This window comes from Thunnus maccoyii, chromosome 9 (assembly GCF_910596095.1).
Source record: "Thunnus maccoyii chromosome 9, fThuMac1.1, whole genome shotgun sequence".
In the NCBI taxonomy this organism is placed as follows: Eukaryota; Metazoa; Chordata; class Actinopteri; order Scombriformes; family Scombridae; genus Thunnus; species Thunnus maccoyii.
Window position 1 is genome coordinate 25,373,849 of NC_056541.1, and position 22,256 is coordinate 25,396,104.

Here is a 22,256-nt window from a genome sequence, read left to right on the forward strand (position 1 = left end):
ATCTTGCCAGTGTCATAGGATGTTCACTTCAAATTTTAGGCCCAAGCTTCCCCATCATGATTCAAGAATTAGGAGACTCAATATGGAACCTGCTAATTGCCCTCGAAATCGTGCAAGCAAGCAAACTGACCAACCTGTGACCCCAAAACACACAACATTCCAGCCTAACTGGGATTCCTACAAGGACAAACCATTCACCGATTATCTCTGCACTAAATTTTATGGTCCAAGGAAACAATCAGATCAACCTTCAAACTATCTGAGACAAAACAAAAAGTTCAAAAAGTGGGATGGTCTGGGGCTCTTTTGCTGGATCCAGAGCTGGTTTCTTACACAGAGTGACTTGCATGCTGGACCGAGCGCAGAGCCATGCAATATCCTCTGGTCTACGCCTAGCTGGTCAGGGTTCATCCTACAGAAAGATAATCACCCAAAATATATCTCCAGGGTCTCAGAACTACTTTAGAAGAAAAGAACAAGATGGTAGGCCTCAATTCATGGAACCAGTTCAGTCATCGAGCTGGTTTGGGAAGAACTGGACAGAAGGTTGAGAGAAAAGCAGAACAGTACAACATATTTGTGGGAACTTTCTGAACAATATTTGATTTCCATTGTGAAAAGAATTGTGTGTTTGGCTGTTATATCTGCAAATGGTGGCTAATTGAGTTAAAAATTTAGATTCTTTTATCTCCAATTGTTTATGTGTTCAATGCTTTTGAGACATTTTGAGACATTATGCTATGTAAATTTCAATAAAAACTGGAAAAATTGAGGTGCACCAAAACATTTGACTGATGGTGTATACGGGTAAATGAAAGCAAAAATGATTTTCGTTTCTGTTTTTGTTTCTTCGTATTTTAAAGTGAAAATTGGAAAAAATAAGTTGTTTTTTCATTATCCAGAAAAAAAAATTGGATTTCAAAACATATATGGACTGAACAGAAGCTGTGCAGATTAAATAACTGTACTAGAAATATATCATTGGGTAGAGCTGATTCATTAATCGCATTCGATGTCTGGCTGCATTTTGATATTTGTTGAAGTGTTCTTGTGTAAGATACTGAACCCCAAATCCCTTTGAATGGTCAGGTCAGCACCCTGTATGGCAACACCTACAGTAATTCTGAGTTTGACATTTGCTGTTATTTTTTTATTGACCCAATTAACAGGACTGCAGCCTGTTATACACAGGCAAATATCACTTTCTATTCCTGATATGTATGTAGTCAAGTCATCCATTGAAAACATGTTGATGAGCAGCCTTATTCCAGTAACACAGATTTGTTATTTGTGTGTTTCAGTTCTACACTCCAGACAGACAGACAGACAGAGCACAAACCACTAATGAGAATTTCAAGTGTGCCTGTCAGCTCTCCCTCTGCGACTGTCCCTGAGGATCTTTGTTTTTCATGCTGTTACCAGAAGGCTCTCTGTTGTCACGGGATGCAACTACACACATGCAGGTAGAGAAACACAACATGCTGGGTTAAATAATTACAGCTGGTTTACATAACTGCATCTATTAAGTAATGAAATAGTGTGATGTGGGAGGTGTTTTTGTTGTAGTTTAAGTGTGGACAGAGTTGCTTTATCAGAACAGAAGCAATTCTTGCAGGCTTTCGCCTCATTTGATTAAAAAATTTTGGTTGGTAGATTTGATATTTTTACTGATTATTGATTGATTTGCATCGCTGTTTTCTCACAATAATGTTTTTAAATGCTGTCTTATACATCATGCTGGATTACACTATAATGAAGGCCTAAATCCCCCGTGTTCAGTCTCTCTAAGGGCAAACACCTCAGTCAATTAGACTCTTCCCACACCTTCACTTCTCACATAATCGTAGTAGGTCAGTGCAAGAAAGCAAAACAGCTGTCAAGACAAGAGATAAAAATGAGTGAATTAACCTCCAATGCAAATCCACAAGTACTGGTGAATGGTAAACAACAGGAGCAACAGAAGGATGAAACCGTCAATGTAGAAGAGCAGATCTCCACTGTTCTGGATGATGAATGTGCTGAGGACAGCGTTTCTGCAGACAAGGAGACACAAGCAAAAATGCAGTCTGTTTTCCAACAGGTACGTAAACAGATCAGATCACAAGTGGGTGTGAAGACCCCAAAGAGCAGCATACTGGAGCTAGTGCAAAGAGTCAAAGACAGACAACCTGAGGTTGCACAGGAGAACAGTGAACCTGAGGGCAACAGTGAAGAGAATAAACAAGCTGACAATTTGACAGATGAGAGCAAGGATGAGGTGAATCTGAAGGAGGAGGAGTTGTGTGTAATTTTTGAAAAAAAGCTTGAGGCCAGTAAAAAGGCTTTGAGGGATGAGTTTGAAGAGCAGATTTCCCAGGTGCGTAAAGACATGCAAGCCTACACTGACCACGCTCTGAGAGACTTGGAGAGTAAGATGCAGAGCTGGCAGTCCCTTCACCTACAGCAGGCACATCCCAAACAGCAACAAGAGAGCAAAGGTCCAGACAAGAAACAGAAACCTTCAGCAGTTCCTTCACTGGCGTCCAGAAGAGGAAGAGTCCTGACCCGCACCATGACGACCATCATCCCTAAGACATGTGCTCCTGTCATCGTTGGCCCACGTGCTAAATCAGAGACTCTAAGCTCCTCAAAGGGTGAAAGTTCTCGACTTCTGCTGAGAGATCCAGTGCTCTCCTCGCTCTCCAAGCCTTACCAGAGCCGCAAGCCGCTCCCCCCAGCTTGCCCCCTGCTGCATCAGCGCAAAAAGCCTGTCAGGTCAAAAGCTAAAATAGAAAACTGACTGAACTTAAACTGAAAGACAGAAGTTAAAAAAATATATCAGGAAATCATTTATGCAGTGGGACTGATGACAGACCAGGCCAATAAGCATTCAGATCAAAATTGTCACATTTATAAAGAGAGCGTCTGTCATTTCTTGTTAGCTGTGACCATTGCTGTACCTGATACACTACTATCCAAGACATATGTAGCTTTTTGTTGTACCTGTAGTGATATGATAATAAAGTCAAAATAATAAAGCATCTTGTAAGAATTTGAAAATCCCCTCCCACAAAATGTTGTGCTATTATCTACCCCTGTGAAGACTCCAAACAAGTTGAATTGGGAGGACTGAGATCAGTTGGGGTCAGTATTCCCCAAAATCCAGGCTCTGTTAAGTAGACTAATCAAATAATTTGCTGTAATACAAAACTAATTTGTAATACAGTGTAACTTCCCGTTATTTACCATGTAATTTCCTAGAATTTGTGTTACTTTCTTGTATGAATCTGTAAATATAATTACCATTTGGCCTTTAAAAGTGCCCGTTTCACAAGTGGAAGGTTCTTGTTTCTTGAAGGAGATGTGGATTGTTCCTGAACTGATTTGCAGCAATAGTCACAAATTGTGACTAAAGGTGTATAGGGCAGGCTTTTGACCTGTCACAGTAGGAAAAGCACAGGTGTAAATAATAAAGTTAACAATAAGCTGATGCAGTGTAAGGCTCCTGGTATTGAAAATGCTCACTTGAGCTCACTGGGACACTACAATAGAGCAGATCTATCGTTAATGTTATTAGTAAGACCAGTGCTTTTCCTACTATGACAAATCCAATCAAATGTCTGCTGTGGAAAAGGCCTATTGTAATACTGTTTGTCGGTTCTAGGAGGCACCATGAGACATCCTGACCTATTATTATCAGCTTGATGTAGTTAAAGTATTGCAGTAAAAGTAGTGGTTGGTCCCTCTGACTGATATATTACTATATATGACATCATTAGATTATTAATACTGAAGCATCAGTGTGTAAGCAGCATGTTACTGTTGTAGCTGCTGAAGATGGAGCTAGTTTGAACTACTTTATATACAGTTAGCCAGTTTAGTCCAGTGGTTCCCAACCTAGGGGTCAGGGCCCTCCAAAGGGACACCAGATAAGTCTGAGGGGTCGTGAGATGATTAATGAGAGAGGAAAGAAGAAAAAAAAATCTTTGATTTTTGGTGAAATATTGGATCATTTGAACATTTATTGAAATGAAACCATGTGAGAAGTTTAGAGGGAAAAATCATTATTTAATGGAGCTGTTAACAACTCATAGACATCAGAAATGTGACCCCGACTACACACTGCTTTTTGTAAGACGTCAAAAGTCAAAAAGGTTGGAAACCACTAGTTTCATCTTTAATAATGTGTTGTATTTTAAAAGCTTGTTATATTATCAATTGTGTCACATCTTCATCTGAAAAGTAACTAAAACTGTCAAATAAATGTAGTGGAGTAAAAAGTACAATATTTCCCTCTGAAATGTAGTGGAGTGGAATTATAAAGTAGCATCAAATGGAAATACTCAAGTAAAGTACAAGTACCTTAAAATTGTACTTTAGTACAGTACTTGAATAAATGTACTTAGTTACTTTCCACCACTGATGTAGGTAGTCGATGATCAAAGGTCATGTGATCGAAAAATAGCAATATTGGGAAAGTGGGGGCACTCAAGGTTTAAGCAGTATTTGGTTTATCTGATTAGGATAATTCACTGTTGAGCTTTCTGGTGGAGTTAATTACAGTAAATTAACACCTGAGATGGAAGCTGTCTACTTAGTAGTAGCTGTAGTATTTTTCTAGCAGTATGGCTTCTATTATTATCTGTGGTGAACAGTTTTTCTGACTTCTCTTTGAATGCTCATCTTGAATTACAACACAGGGACTGACATCTGTCATATTGGTACAATGTATTTACATAAATGAACAGTTTAAACACAAAAAATAATGTGGTTTCTCAGAGTGCAACATAAATCTCAATGAGAGGAGTAACCCTTAAGTTGGGAAACCTCAAAATTAAAAGAAAAAATTAAAATGATAGTTTTCATAGTTAAATAGTACTTTCAAAAAGTACATTAAAAGTCATGACCCTTTAAAAAAAATACTTCTGGTAATTGCACAGCTTGATCAACAGGTGGCAGCAGTTCATTTGCGTTGGTACACAAGAGTCCCATCTAGATGAATAAAACTAATGTCACCCTTACTCGGAGTGATGAAGCAGTTTCATAAGTGATGGTCCGTTGTAGCTGCAGTGGAACAACGTAAACTACAGCTTAAATATTTTTTATTCTGGTTTTGTACTGTGCAGCACTTGTTTGAAAGGCAGATATGCAAGCACAGGTTTGAATGTACTATACAAGTAACAACACTGCATAACGATTACAGTTTGCTCTTGTAATTAAGCAAACTGTAAAATATATGAAAGTTGAGACAAGAGAGGGAAGAGCATCTGACCCATGAGGTCAGGAATTTGAAGCTGAAACAAAGTCAAGTAACTCCCTCCCCTGCCTGAACTCTACAGTGTGCTGTTGCTCCCCAGTGGACAAACAGCAGAGGACTGCAGCTGTACCGATCAGCTCACAGGAGAGAATGTGTAATTATATGAATGTAAACAAACAGTAATGAAGGAGGGAAGCAAAGTGTGCAAAAACACTTTCATGTGACTTCCTAATGCAAATTATTACAATTTTTAGATATGAATTTGTTGCATCAAAAAAACATTTTTGTTTCTATTATTTGAACAATTTGACACCATCATGCTGATTCAATGCGTCCCATTCAAGATGGCATTCAAAGTGTCTAAAAGTGTATCATCAGTGCCTTGACAAGCACAAAACACTTTTAGATATTTAGATGTCTGTACATTTCCCTTCCTGCAAAGGTGCAACATAATGACGTTCTTCAGCTTCTGAAGAGGCTCAAGAAATCAGCAACATTTCAAAACTGACACCAGACCATATTTAACACCAAATACAGCCGATAATCTGCATTAATGATGGCTCATATCCTTTAAGGTACAGGTCTAGCTTGTGCAGTAAAGGTGATCCAAAGCTCACTTTATTTACCTTTTGATGTTTATTTGTGGAGATCTAAGCACCTGAGTGTCTCCAGCAGCTGAACTGGCACTGGGGCCAGCCAGTGACAGGAGATGCATTTAGGCCTTGAGCAGGCACAGGAGCCGTGTGCCGAGAGGCAGGCCCCTACAATGGACGGGATAGAGAAGAGTGTGAAGAGGATCTTTGTGTCTAAGGGATGATGAGCCTTGAGCAACCATATCCGGAAGGGACGCGAGCCCAGCACATTCAGGTCTGGCCAAGCCACGCTGTCTTCGGAAGCAGCATCTCTCGCCTAACGATAACCACCAGCAGCAGCAGGGCTCATTACTATGCACCATGCAGCAGGTCCCTGGTCTTTCCTTCAGATTGATGGTTTTAATATTCAGCAAAGGATAAAGCAATTTTAGAAGTGCTGTTGGATATTTTCACACATCAGATAGATAGATTCAGTTCCACATATGTGCTGCATGTGTTAGAGGTTTAGAGGTCTTTGCAGTATATCATCTTATACATTTGTTCAGCTGACTAAAATCCTCCCACTCAGACCCAGTTAATGCTCCAACGGGTGGAGTGAACATGACCCTGAACAACAACGAATAACAATGACGGGGGGAAGGGAGGGGGCACTTAGAGAACCATTTGAAAGCCCCGATTTCCTAATCACCTCTTGAAATGTGCCAAACGATAACAACATTATCATTTAAAACACTGATCTCATGTAAATGCTGTACTTTTCAAGGCTGTGGTTTTCAAGGTCTGGACAATCACAGAGAGAGGCCACTTCCAGGTTAACCTATTGAGAGAGGCTGATTTCAGGACATGGTTGCAATTTATGGTCATCATATGCGGAAGACGTCGGGGAGTGTTGGTATGTATTGAACATTCAATTGGCCACTTTTGTGAGGCATGATAAGGCATGTAATACCCCTTAATTTCAGCTTATTGATAAGATTTGTAGTGATTTGGCTCTGTTTCCAAGGTCTGTGGAATTCCAGTCATCACTATCAATACAGATTCAATCAAAAGGAAAGAGATGTGAAGATAAATGTTGCTGTGAATGCAGAAAACAAATTGGCTTTAACTTGTTTTGTTTTGTTTTTTTGCATCCAAAAACATAAACTCCAAAAAAGGTCATAAGACAAGCTTTATTGGATGGGGGGGGGGGGAACCAAAAATAGTACATATAGGCCCACTTAAGTTCTGGAAAATTTAGAATATTTTTATTTTGTGAGACTTTAAAATTTACTCTACTACATATTATATACAATATAATTTTCCTTAGAGGCCCACCACCATCTCTGTGATAATGAACATTAAAGTTCAAGCAGCTTTTTACATTGGCAGCTCCATAACATGTTACTTTGTCTATAGGAAACAGGTTTTTATTTGAAAGGATCTTGAGTCTTGGGAGAGAAGGGGACACATCATTGAGACAAAAAATTCAGATGAAGCAAAATATGAATTTTTAAGGTGTGTGCACCGTAAACAAGCATCAAAACATGGCATCAGAGGGAGGGAGGGGGTCAGCGTTGACAGAGGGAAACTACTATTTTCCAGGTGTCTGCGTCAGATGGGGACAACTTGTTTTGATGGATCAGAGGCTCCACTGTCTAGACTGGTACTGGACTCATACTCAGACCACCGACTCAGACTCTTTATGTTATTAACTGTACAGTGTGAGCCTTAATCCTCTGGACAGTTTCTCATCACAAAGCTGTCAATCCCTAATTGAGCATGAACAGGGCTTAAAAGAAGGTTCCTCCTACTGAAAATGTGGTCACACCATATATTTTTCTTCACTTATAAATTTCCAAACTATAAAATTCTGCAATAGATTTTTATGATCCCAAAATTGACAGCAAACACTATCCAGCAAATAAAAAAGGGGGTAAACTGGGAATTAATTTATCTTCCATTATAGGAACACATATTATCTGCTTGAGCAACCTGGGAAAATTACAAATAGAACAAAAAAAAACATTTGAAGAAACAACATATAATTGCAGAAAAGGAGAACACACTCACACATACTGTTTGTACCACACACACTCCTGCTCCGCCACCCAACCACATACACACTCACACATAGGAACAAATGCAGCCCACACTTCATCACCCCCACCCCCATACACCAACTACATTTTCCTGATTTTTGGGCTCTGGTAGACCCTTTGTGCTCCAGATTTACTGGTAAGACAGACAGGCAGGCAGGGAGAGGGACACCCAAGGGTCCTTTTGATCTTTCAGAGAAAAGTTTTGGGGGGGATAATAAGTGATGCCCTCTCACCCCTCCACTTCTACCTCCACCTCCAACCCCTCCCTTGCTCTTCTCTCCAATAAACCAACTAATGGATGGACTGTATGCAGAGATACTTTCTCTAACTTTTGTGATACATATCTCTGAACTAATACTGTTTGTTTTGGGAGTAATTAAAGGAACGGGGAGCTGACTATGTGTGTGTGTGTGTGTGTGTGTGAGTTATATTCTGGCAACAGGTGGACTAATGCTACAGAGAAAGTAGGGTTAGCGTTGACAGCCTGTGGAATGTGTCAGATCTCTGTTTACATGTGCATACACACACACACACACACACACACACACACACACACACACACACACACACACACACACACACACACACTATAGAGTGCATTTGTTGCTTCTTGGGTGGGATGGAACAGCAGGGAGATCTGAGGAGAGGTGAGCAGTTGTGTTTTGGTTGAGCTTCGGGCTGTTCAGAAGTCCCATTTGGGTGTGGCAGCTCACGCTGATGACAACACTCGGGAACAAGCACCTGTGTCTTTAATGTGCGTCACTTGGAGTTTGGACCAGAGATGCAGACTAATAGTGATACCAGTAACATTAAAGGATAAGTCTGGTGATACTCACAGTTTTTTTCTTGATGTCAACAAATCCCATGAAAAGACCAGAATCAACAAACCTTTAGTGTGTGTTTCGTGTGTAGCCAAAGCCTGACAGAGAGTATTTCTCTTTTTTTCCAAAAACTATTAAAAACAAATCAGTGAGCCACACTGTTGCTCTAGGCAACATGCTCCTTCATTACTATGAACATGGGTGATGTAGTTCATTTTGAATCAATCCCACATGCACCATCCTGCTGCCGTGAATACACACTAGAGCACAATAGAGCAAATCCACAGCAGAAAATAGTCCCCAACAAATGCTTTATTTACTCCTCTTTGAGTGACTTTTACTAAAAACTACGGTGCCCAGCTGTCTGAAAAAAATGAAACTATGTATTTGTTTTTTTAGATGTACGTCCTCACTTGGAACAAATTGGAAGCCAAATGCCAGCAAGGTAAGTCTAGTGTGTATGTGTCTGTGTGGGAGTTTCAGTACATAGTTGTAGCCCTGCTGTTTATCATGGCTAATGTTACTTTCATCAGCCCTGAATATCTTGTTAAGATCTGAATGTAGCACAGTTATCAGCAGGCCCGTGTATTGTGTTTACTGCCACAAAAGAGGAATATTTTTCATGTATGTCTCTCCACTGTTGCTTATCAGGCTTGGTAATGCTACCAGCAGCTATGTGTTAGAGGCATAAACTGAGGCTACAGTTAGCCAGTGATCAAGTATTTATACTTGGTGTGGCAGCTTGTATATGAAATGTACATCAGACTTGCCTATTTCATCAAGATTAGGATTTCCTGAATATTCAAATCCACAAATAAGCTAATTTTGAGCAGAAAAAACTGTTTTTACACACAATACATGTGTTGTTGAAAAAATCACCTGTATTAACATCATATGTCAACATAAGCTTATGTGAACATTTTTGGTTTTGGTCTTTTCATGGCATTGGTAGACAATAACAAAAATTTAGAATATTCTTTAATATGTAGAGCATCTCAGTCAGTGGTGTTGAAACAGATATGACAAACATTTTCATTGTAGAACTCGTATTGTTGACGTAGACTGTGCAAAAAGCTGCAGGGTGGTTTTTTGTCTTGACAAGAGGTAGCAGCTGTTGGGGCTGTTGGTCAGAGCAACCAAAACATGTTAATGAGAAAGATCATGCTCACTCTCCTGGTGAGGAAAAACTGATTTTAAAGAGCAAGCAGATTAACATGGTTGAACTCCCCCTAAGAATACGTCGGGGCATCCACCCACACCCAAACAGGTCACACAGGCCACACATGAACACAGACATACATTTATGTGCATTCAGTGGCCAACAACTGTTGTTTTTTGTGTTGGCAATGTCGCCTGCGTTGCCCCGCTGCTTTGGTCAGCCGGTATTCTGGGTGAGTTATCCCAAAGTGGACTTGCTGGCTAACAGCATCAGACAAGCTGTCAATTCCAGCTCATCCCAATAACAACATCAAGTCCGGCCAGTCCTGCATGCATGATTGGCTCCACCCTGTTTCCACTGTCTTATTGTCAAACTAATATCTGCTGTTTAGCGTAAAGATGAACAAGATGAAGGCTTCATTCTTTCGTTCTATTTGTTCAATGATGCAGTAAAGGCCTGTGTTATGGCTTCAATTCCCTTTAAACTCATGGTACTCAACTCTGCTTATGGCTGAACTATATGAAGAATAAGAGTGTGTTTAAGCATCCATCAAACTGACCATTTTGTAATATATTTCAAGCCTCAGTGCTGTCAAATCTGCTCCATTTCGCCAGGTTGGACAATAAGTAACACATGATCTCTCACGTTCAAAGACAAGATGAATCATGTGGCGTCACATTCTCGCCATTTCACACATGTTGTTACTTTAAGATGTGATGTCAGGCCGAAGCATACATCTGTGATTTCTTCCAACTTCCTCACCTCTTTCTCTAGTAGTTAATTTCTCTTTTTTCCACTGCGAGCAAAGTCTTCTGCTCTGTCATCACAGTGTGTTGGAGCATCTGCAGTTCAGACGCCCCCCACCAGCCCCGCCCCGCACCCCAACAACCGCTCTAACTGCAATCTCTTGTCAGCAGGGACAAATATTGACTTGTTCGGTGGCCCGACTTCTGCCAGGATTAGAGCCCCACTTCCCCCCGCCGCCATCTCTGAACGGTGATTATGCCCAACAGAGCTCATTACTGTCAAATCAAAGGATCCCTCAGAAGAGTCACTCATTGGTAATGACACGGTTATTCAGTGAACATGTTGGGTTCGGTTGGCTTCACCTCCTGTAGATATAGTGGTGTCTAGATGTGGTGCTGATAAAGGTAGATGGTATATATTTAGGCAATATACACTTTCCTCACCTAAAAGAACCTAACTCAGAATACTTGCATGGTGCCACCAATGAGCTGATTATAAATAAATACATAAACCTTTGATTGTAACCCACAGGACTGTGTCATCAAATAGTTTAAGTACCAGAGCTGATTGGAAGTCACAACTGAGTATCGAATACACACTCAGAATGACTGGCACTTTGCATAATCTGGTTACAGTCTGGATACTGGCTGTGAATCAATAGAGATTAGAGATCTATTAGTCTGAAGGTGCAAACCAAATGCAAGATATTCATAACAAAGCTTAAACCCTCAGGAGATACTTATCACTGAAATAACAGGATGGTGTAATGAAACTGATGTGAAACTACAAGTTTGGCTTTTAAAAGACACCTTTTCTAATAATATTTACATATGGTACAATTTTAAAAGTTTTTTTCTTCATGTTTCCTTACACCTTTTCGCCTACATAATTCAAACTTTGTTTTTTACACATGCTTACACACAATGAATCTAAGAGATTTGGTTCATAGAACACATCTTTAATACAGCAGTTAGTTACATTGATGTCAAAAATAAAACATATACATCAAAGTGGAACATTTATGAAGTTCCTTTGTCCCCTTTAGTGCCGTGGCTGCACTGTGAAACCCCTCCACCCCACAACACCACCCACCCCACCCCATTCCTGTTCCCCAACAACATTTGTCAACTGCCATCTGCCTGTCTGCCCCCAGCTCCTCTCCACAAACTATATAATTAAGCTGCAACACCTTTTCTCCTCTTACGCCCCCCCGCTGCCCCCTCCCTCCTGCAGCCCAGACTTCTACCTTCACAAAAAAACAAGCTTTCAAGACAGGACACTGCTCTGTTTGATTTCCCTGCTCTCACATTTTTCTTAACAAGTGCTTCTAAAAACAAAACAGCAATATACCGAGGAAAAAAAATGCTATGGTATGAAAATACTGTACAGCTTTATGTTTCATCCAGTGTAAACAGATTTCCATGTAAATTGATTCACAATTCTCAGTGTGTGTTGTTCGAGCCATAATCCTGCCCTCTTTCATAATACAAATGAGAACCTTTGCAGAGCAACACAAAACAAAAAATAGACTTTTCTCTGAGAATTTGAGGAACAAAGCAACTAAGGAGCTCAGCCAGCTGGCTCCAGCACAAAGTCCACACAAGATACAGAGCATCGACCTCTCTCACTGTAGAATCGGAGGGACATATAATGAATTTCATGACTGTGAGCAGTGACAATTCAAAGTTCATCTTCTCATCTCACCAGCATTGAACAATGGACACGTAAAGTCTGTATTTTTACAAGTGTTCCAGTGGTGGCAGCTGGGACCGTCCTGCAGCCCCGCTCCATCTTTCTTTTGCTTTACCTCTCTACACCTTGGTGGCCAGAGACTGAATCTCTGACTTCTGAGTCTGGGCGCTCAGCGTGGACGACATGGAGCTCATCTGGCCATGCATAGCCTTCTTCAGGTTGAGCAGGCACAGACACTGAGAACGAAAGCGCAGGTCAAAGAAAGCGTACAAGAACGGGTTGAGGCAGCTGTTGACGTAGGCCAAGCAGGTAGCATAGGGGTGAGCCAGCAGCAGGAAGCGTAGGAAGCCGCAGGAGCTTGGAGCCAGGTTCAGGTAGGAGAGGGCGTCCATGCTCTTCAGGACATGGAAAGGTGTCCAGCAGATGGCAAATACCACCACCAGTGTGGTGATGATCTTAAGCAGCCTCTTCTTCTTCTGGTCCTCCTTGCGGAGGTTGTTGAAGTGGCGTGTGACGGTGCAGCCGATGAAGCAGTAGAAGATGGTCATGGCCAAGAAAGGTAGCAAAAAACCCAAGGCAGAGGAGGAAAGACTGAGCCCAGCGATCCAGAGGGACTCATGCCTCTGGTTCATGGTCACCAAGCTGAAGTCCATGGCACAGGTGGTCCGGTTGCTGTTCTGGTCATTCACAGTGGTGCGGAACAGCAGCGTGGGCACAGCCAGCAGGCCAGACAGGAACCATATAGCGCCCAGGGACGCCAGCATGGTGCCTCGTGAACGCAGCCTGCTGCTGGAAAGAGAGTGCACAATGGCCAGGTAGCGGTCAAAGCTCAGGCAGGTGAGGCAGAAAACGCTGGCGTACATGTTGACCAGAACAACGTAGCTGCTGATCTTGCACAGAGCCACACCAAAGGGCCAGTGGTAGCCCAGCGCCGTGTACACAGCCCAGAGAGGTAGGGTTATAACAAAGGTGAGGTCAGCGAGGGCCAGGTTTCCAATGTAGACATCTGCAGCCCGACGTTTCGATTTGGATCTCCAGACGGTGAAGATGACCACGCCGTTTCCTGACAGGCCCAGGATGAAGATGAGCATGTAGAGGACCGGGATGAGAGAGTAAGAAGGCTCCCACTCTGAGAAGTCACAGGCAGTCTCATTGTCGTCATAGTATTCATAGTTATCTGCATATTCCCCAGTGATGGCCTCCATGCTGCAGTGGAAAAGATCTTTTTTATTTTATTTTTTTTTAAAAAAATCCTCAGTTTAAAAAAAAAAAAGATAGAGTCCTGTACAGTTCCAAGGCTTCTGAGGCAGTGAATCAAAGCTAATATCACAGGAGCTGTAGGAGCTGCTGCTGGTGGTGGAAGTTAGAGAGGGAAGATTGTGTGTGAGTGACTGTTGGCGCTGCCTCCCTTTTTAAACTCGGCCCTCCACACCCCTGGTTCCCTCCCAGGACGACCCCCCTCTCCCCCTCTTCCTCCCCCAGTAAAACATCTCTCAGCCCTCCCCCTCCCCTCCCCCCCCTCCTCCTCCTCCTCCTCTCTCACCTCTTCTGGCGCAGCCCATCTCTCCGCCCGGAGGACAAGGAGCCCCGATAAGTTCCCCCTTGTACAAAGTCGGGTCAAACCTCATTACAGATATTGCATTTTTAAACGCCAGTTGTTGTATAAGTGATTAATCTTGCAGCACTTGAATTTGGCACGTGAGAGCTGGTCGAAATAAGTTGCATATGTTGCATGTGCAATTGCCAAAAAGTAATGATTAAATATATACAATTATAACTGTATAGCCTTTCGTAGGCAAGTTTCCCTTGATTAAAATTGTTTTTAGAAATAATAATATAATCACCATTATTGATTGAATCAGTTAGTGTCCGTTACTGATGTGACTGAAAGCAGACCTGTTTGTCAGGTTCAACCACCCTGCCTCAACTTTATCTTCTGATCGGCATTACTTACTGTTGCATTAGATTCCCGGCAATTTCGTTAAAAAAAGGCGGATTGTGGTTTATATGCGGAACAGGTCTGGACATTTCAAGTCCTGCTGTTTAACATCACAATCAGACCAATTAAACGGCCGTTTAAAGCGCAAACCGTCAGATATACATCACGTTTTGTCTTTTTTTCGCCGTCAATTGATAATAAAAGAAACCTAATCAAGTAGAATGATCTCTAATTTTAAACTGCTGCAACCTGAAAAATATTACGAATTTAACGAGTTGCCATGAAACGAGAAGGTAGGATCGACAATGAATTGCAAACTATTTGAAGATTAGATTAAATGTCAGAGAGCAGAGATGTGTGAATTCAATTCTTAAGTCTGGGGATTAATTTCCATGAGAAAAGGGACAAGCAAAAACAAAAGGAAACTTCACATTGACACCATCTTTGTTCTGACAATGTCTATTTCTAAATCCTTTTCATTTGACCTGTTGGTTAATACATTTAACTGCACTGTTGATTGCATCACACGGGCTTAAAGGAGTTAATGCAGTGAAACTTACAAGGCAAGACATTTAAAAAATAATTAATGTAGTTTATTTTTGAGTTTAATTGGTTTATGAATCAATTTTTGTTGTTTTTATGTTTGTACTCACATTGAATTTGATTTGCTTGCAGTTATTGCTCACATTAGGCATAATTGAGCAACACTAAAAAAGAAAAGTATTTTTAACACCACACCTAAAAATTAGATTTTGCATAATTGAATCACTCAGCTCACAAGACATACTTGTAGACCTGCAGTGAGACTATGTGTCCTCGCATAAATTTACCTCCAGTGAAACAAGGAGCGGACAAGTCTGAGCAGTGCTGAACATTATTTACAGCAGGTTTAGTTTAGGTAATCTGTTCCACACAGGCCTACTAGTGGTGATAACAGGGAGCTGCTACATACATGAATCCTCCGTGGATCATTGTACTGTAAATGCACCAGCTTTGAGAAATGTCTCTGATGAAAGGAATGACATTCTGGATCACAGCTTATCAGCCTGCAGTGAGTGACTGGTGATTGTGCATTACATGGATCCAGTTGTGGGGAGTCAAACATGGCAGGGTCTTTTTATCCTTTCAACAATGAGGAGACGTTGGCGCCTAGTTTCCTCTCTGTGGAGACACGACTGCTGCACTGTTGTTCAGGGGAGACACTCAATTCAAAAATTTAAAGTTGAAATTGAAAAAAAAAAGCCCTCCTCAGTCTCGGTCTGGTAATGGTAAAAGAAACACACTGTGCTTATTCTGCCACTACTTGATCCTCAACCTTAAAAAACACACACACAAGCACTCACACAAACACACACACCAGGTGGGTCTCACCTCTACCTCATTCCCCAGGGAGAGGATTGGCCGCCTGCTGCTTGCAGGCTCGGAATCCTTTGGACAAATAAATTTGCAAATTTAAAAAATAAAGGCGAGCAGATAAGAAACAGATGGTCAGATTAGACCGTCGTCTTAGATATCTTCACAGGACCTCCTCACTTGTTAATCATAGCCTTTATAGGTGCCAAGATAAAGTCCTGCTGCTGATCCAGAGCTCAGTTTTATGGGGGTGGGAGTGTGATTATCAGCTGGGAGTGAGGAGACACTTACATTTCTTTCCAAATTAAACATGAGTCAAATCTATCAAATTAACCTGTGTGGATCCTGCTTTCATTTTCCGTCATTCTCTTTCCTTTCTTCCTGTGAGCTGCCCGGCATTGCTTGTGTCACAGGGTTTTCTCCAGTCTTGTTTTTTCCTGGACCACACATGTGTCCCTGCCACAGCTGTGACATGCTTTTGATCTGCTCCTGTAATGACCCTGCTGCAGTGATATGACTGCCCCTGTCTCACTCTGACTGTTAGCTTCAGTCGAGGGCTTTCATGGATGTTTGTGTGTGGACAAAATGTATCCCTTCCGTGGAAAATTGGTGCTATCTTTTGCCTCATAGCAGCTATATTTTTCAATTACTTGGTGTATGTAAAGAGAGGAAGTTGTGAGATAGATAGATAGAGTTCACTGGAGTCAATGACAGGCGACTTGGGGGGGACATTTGTAATGGACGCCTGTCAGCTCCAGTCTGGTCAGAAGAGGAGATAAGTGATTGAAGGTGTAATCTGTGACCCGAGGCTTGTTTGAAGTGTAAAATTGTTGCGGGTACACAGATTCTCCCCCCTTCCTTGATTTGTGGCCAATACAGCAGACCCCAGGCCCCACAAATCATGCTGAGGCACCCGGGGCCCAGAGCTGCTGGGGTCACAGTGTGGTGTCACTTGAATCAAGCTAGAGACAAGGTTGGTCCCTTGAGTGCACACTGTCCCTGGTGAGAACACTTAATGTAGAATAGAGATAACAATAATTCATACTGGCCCCTGATTTGTGTTTCCACCTGGTCAAATCTTATAACTGACTGCGAGCCACAGCCGCTGACCTTTCACATCGGCTTGCTAAGTGCTGACTCTGCTGTGTCAGACGACGTCGCACTCCTGTGCCACGGAGATGTGCGAGGGCGCTGCCCCTGCTGTGGAGTTTGCTGATAAGCAGAGCTTTTTGTCAAACTTGAGGCTCACTGGCTGTTGCGTGGCTGTCTGCATGATGATTTTCTCTGACAGGCTTGCATATTCAGCAATAATAATTAAACAGCAGCAAAGAAACTAAAAGCAAACTCAGTATAAAGGGCAAGGATATATCTAATAGATTGAAATGGTAAGTTCTTCCAGAGGGCATGGTGCTGTATGTGCCTAATTAAACCTTTAAACTCCAGGTCAGCTGTAACATAAACAGCTATCTTTTCCTCACATCTGCCCACTCTTGACCTCAGCATTGAACTGAGTAGAGATCTCCGCCCAATCATAAGATATGTTTGGGTTGATAAGGAGGCTCTATTGTTTAAATTTTGTCGCTCTAAGCACTTTTCTTCTTAATGAGCAATGCATCTGTTCTTGGTGTGTTTTTTAATATTTAATCACGTATTCCAGATTGGATTGAAACGGATGCAATTATTTTTTTAAGACCAACAGGAAGAAAATTTTCTTGTTCAGAGATTTTGCTGATTTGTTGTGTTTGTGTCGCCTCTCTTGTAGCCTCTGCTGGTGGTTTACATTATTTAACTACCTACGAAGGGAATTTTCAATTTGGTGTTACAGTATAAAATGGTAAAAATGCAGATTAATTTATTTAAAAATTCAAACTGTGTCAGTGAGCTGAGCATGTGCGTGCATCAAAGCAAAGTTTTCCTTGGATGGCTCAAATGGAGCAGAGGGTTTATCAGCAGCAGAAGTTACGCTGTCTGTTCATTGGAGACAGTTGGGCTTGACATCCATATCAAAACCCAAACATTGGCCAGCCAGAGCCAAACTACAGCAATGCTGATCATTGTTGTTGCCACTAGAAACAAAATCCCAACTGTTTATTTATTACTTATCTACCTTCCTTACTGCAATGCTTGCCAAGAAAAAGCAAGAGTTGGCCCACTTGTTTTTACGATGACATTTTGCTTAGCTCAAACTAGTGCTTTTTAGACTCTTGATTCAAATTTTTTTAACACAAATACACCAGGTTTGAGCGGGTAATCGTGATGTTAAATGTAAGCCGGCTACACTCACTGACCCAAATGAGGCAGCTGTTCAGCAGTGCTCTCTGCTCGTCCATCCTTGTTGTCTCTGCACCTCCAGTAGCTTGGTCAGGAACAAGGGGGTCACAAGGTGTTTCCCCTCTCCCTTCTCAGGACCCTGGACCACCCCCGCACCCATCCTCTCCCCAATACACTGTGTGTCTGTGTGTGTGTCAATGGACAAAACAGCAAGCACTACAGGATGTGCTAAAATAGGACAGTTTATCCTCTCCAACTGAGATGCTCCTGTCAGACTTTTGTTTTATAGCCGCTTAAGGTAAGCTGTTTATTTAGTAGATGGCGTGACTGAATGAGAGTAAATATTTTTATCTTAAGTCTTGCCACTTACAGTACATTGCCAGATTGTTCTTTTTATAGAACTGTAAAAACAGATCAGATTAGTGATTATATGAAAAGATGTGACATTTCTCATATGTTGTCATTCTTAGATTAAATCTTAGTTTCTATAAGGAAAGTTTATTCATGAAGTGTTTATTCATAAACTTATGATTTATGTTTCAGCTGCACACAGTAGAGGGAAAGATCAGGAAGGAAACTTGTAGAAAATATAGGAAACAATAACACAGGAGAAAATAAAGAAGGGAGAAGAAGGGAGATGAGTCAAATGAAAGACAGGATGTTATTGAAAAAATAAAGGGACAAAGGACAGTGTTGATGAGAGGGTAGTGGCTGGCAGTCAGGACAGTTTTCTCTGTGTAGTAGAGTTAATGACAGGGATTAGGAACCTGGGACTGCTGGGATCTCCAGGCTCTGCTAGACTCCAGGCCGGCCCACCCATCCCAGGAGACCTGCGGGAATCTGACTCCATTTGGCCCAAAATCTCCTGACAAAACAAAAACCCTGTGGCTCAATTAAGAGGAAATTAGTCTCTCCCTACACATTCACAATCTTACTTACTCTGTTATAGTATTTTCACTGCATGTGTGTTTGCTACATCAAAGATGGGTGGTGTAAGTGTTAATATAATGCTCAAGTTCAATAAAAATACGCTGCTTTTAATATTGCTTGGCTTTTTTTCTGTAAAGGCGGATGCTTATTTTTTATTTTTTGTCCGGGAGTGTTATTCTGAAGTGACAGGAAAAGACCCGAAACCTGTCCCTGTTATGAGAAGTCAAAGTGAAAACCCAAACAGTGGCCCATGTGAAAACCAGGTGCTTTGCAGACTTTCCACCCAAAGTCTCACGACGCCTGAGCGGAACTTTTGTCTGTTATACGATAATTTCCTTCAGGGTGGGAATGAAAGAGCTGTCACAGACCTGACTGGCACTGAGAAAGACCAGGAGGGAGTACCTGACAAAAAATGCTCAGTGAGCAAAACCACAAATGTGAATTTGAGCAAACTAGTAGGCTTTAATTGTTAACTTGTTACCCCCAAATTACATTTTATATGATTTATAGGCCTAAAAAGTTGGTCTGTGCAGCAGGGCACAAAAAGCACTAACAGGTTTGTGGCAGGTAAATGGCCAGTGCTGAAAACTGGAGCCCTGCCAGGGAAAATCTAAAAGACCCTTTCATAAAAACTGCTAAAACGAGTAACAAGTTGTGTTCCACATTATGAGCATGCCAGGAATATCAGGGACTATTTCTATCTCAAAACATCGCCCACTATTACTGATTTCATCACAGAGAAGGACTGTGTCACATTTTTGTTCTTATTTCGGTCCAAAGTATGACAATGTTTTTCTAAAGGTTTTAAAAAGGCCTTTCAAATTTCAGCAACTGTGTTTATTTCCATATAGTCTGGATTCAGTGCCAACCACTGCTGAATGTACACTGAGGGCAGATCAGCTCTGCAGTAAGCTCCGTTAAATGATATTTAACAGGTTCAATGGTCAGCACAGGTACAAAACAATAAACTGTATCTTCTACTGTTACACTTTTATGGTTGCCGTTAACCTTCCCATCAAACTTAAGGAGCACTCCTGAACATTCGTGCCACTGGTGAAACTGCAAAGCATCTCACAGTGGCGACACTGTGGCGCAGGCTGCAGTGTTTTCCCCATCTGTCAGCTGTTTGACAGACAGCAACAAACTGTAAATCAGTCACCTCTGAGACGAGGCCGGCCCCTCTCCCTGCTCAGAGCAAACAAACCATAGGGAGTATGTGTGTGTGTGTGTGTGTGTGTGTGTGTGTGTGTGTGTGTGTGTGTGTGTGTATTCATCCTGACAGTGCATCGTCCACTTCCTTTACTTGTGTCATGTGGTGCTGACGCTACACCGCCATCAGGTGGGTCAAGTGGATCCAAATTTTAGCACTGAGATAAGAGTCAAATTGAATGATTTTTTTGGGTGCCAAGTGCAATAATATGACAATCATCCCATCATACAGCACATTTTAGGACCTGAAACTTGTGTGTGTGTGTAAATCCCACCACTTGACATTGTGCCTTTGCATGGACTGGTCTATTTTGAGGCTGTCTGGGCTCTCAGCTTGAGGCCAGACAGAGGCCAGGGCTCCTTTAAAATCTGACAACAGCTTTAAAGAGTCAAACAATAAAATCAACTTTTACACTCCGTCGACAACTTTGATGTGCAATCACAAGGCGTTTGTGTGTGTGGTGGGGTGGGGGGTGGGGGGGTGGGGTTGCAGAGTAGGAGTGAAAACATCCTCTGACTTGCCCTAATTGTTTCGGCATCTGTTTTGCTGTTACTATCACCCAGACACGCTGAAAACACAACTGAAAACACACATTCAAAGTTTCCACTCAGTCCATTTCCTTTAATCAAGCTGCCCTCACGGTGACTGATTGCCAGACCAGACCTTGGCCACGTCTTGCATGTCTCTCCATCTCTGCTTACTGTACAACTAAGTTTCAGCTCTTCAAGGGTTTTCCCCTTAAGAACACTATTCTTTTCTCCTCAGCAGACAGCTGATAATTACATTAACTCATTACAACTGATGATTATTATCATAAAATGTGGCTGAGTGGCTCTGGAAGAAGAAAGGAGGCATGAGTCCAGGGTAAGATTGGGCCAGCAGGGATATACTGTGTTTGAATAGGAGTCCCCGGCCGGAGTGCTTTAATGAAACAAGACCAACCGGCCATGGAACGTGGCCTTCCCATTATACACGTACTTCAGGTTTCTAAAAGAGGAAGCGGGACACTGTTAAAATACAAAAGGTCCAGATGTGAGGCCCCATGAAACACATCTCACTGTCTGCCTTGTGTTGAATGCTGACAAATTGGCCTTTAACGATCCAAAAACAGGCCGAAACTCAATGTCAAAGCCATGTGTCACTCTTCTGAGCCCTGTGTGGGAAGGCTAACTGCGTCCGAAAAGAAGCTGGGACTCTAAGAAAATATTTGGACAAAGCCCTGCGCTATTTCAGCCTCCAAAATGGGCTGATCCACATACTCGGCACTCAGCACATGTTGTTGCACTTGATCTTGTTCAAGGATTGAGGGCTTCAAAACACAGCTGGGGGATTTAGTAAAACTTCTTGCATTATTAATGAATAGAGAAGACATTTCTAACCTTGTAAGAACACTTTTTTTTACCTTAGATGGCAAAGCACAAGTGAGAGTGCTAACAGCCTATGAGATACACACTCATAATACAGCATGCAACCTAATCCTTTGAGCTACCGGGATGCTCTATGACAGCACTTCTTACAGAGAGGGCTCCTGGTTGTCAGGGTGGCCATGATGCCAGCATATGTGTTGGCTGGCTCCACAATCCCTTATGAAACCAAATGTTTGCACCCTGCACTCACCCAGCTATGATTTAGCTGAAACAGACAACTGCAGACCACATCCCTCCCTCTCCAACATCATTCCTCCTTTAATCTACTGCTAACTACCACAAAAAACACTCAGCATTTAGCTATAGCATCCCTCAAAAGTGACAACTTTCCATATATACAGTATTAATCCATATGCTGTGCCAAAATATTATGCTGCAGGGGAATCAGTATAGTACACATAGTAGGCGTTATAGCTGTGACTAATGGTGCCCTGGATATGAAATATGATTTTAACTCATGTCTCCTCACAAATCTTTGCAGTTATGTAGTTCAGTCCCAGTGTTATGAGTGACGAGTATGTGGATCAACCCATACAGGAATTTGGCCCTCTCAGGAGAAATCAGCATCAATGCTGTTTTACTGCACAGGCTTACCAGGGCTCAAGCCCTGGGCCCAACGACGTGAAAGGGCCCATTATGCTTGGGGGAAAAAGTAAAATAAAATTCACAGGGAGTAAAAAAAAAAAAGTCTTAAATTATCATATATTCAACACAGTATATATTCGTCTGGTCCTTTTTGTGTTATGTAAATTAAATAGTGTCGCCAACAAGAAGCATTTCCTCACTTATTTTTCTGAATC

General features: G+C 41.8%; 1 protein-coding gene across 1 annotated transcript; it reads right to left on the bottom strand.

The window, feature by feature from the left end:
- Window positions 1-11,867: 11,867 nt before the first annotated feature.
- Window positions 11,868-13,708, bottom strand: aplnra (apelin receptor a). The gene has a single exon (XM_042421949.1). It carries the CDS (start codon window positions 13,529-13,531, stop codon window positions 12,446-12,448), a length of 1,086 nt encoding a protein of 361 aa, XP_042277883.1. The 5' UTR covers window positions 13,532-13,708; the 3' UTR covers window positions 11,868-12,445.
- Window positions 13,709-22,256: the final 8,548 nt, after the last annotated feature.

Coding starts and splice junctions, on each gene's coding strand:
- aplnra (XM_042421949.1), bottom strand. CDS start 13,531: ATGGAGGCCATCACTGGGGAATATGCAGATAACTATGAATACTATGAC.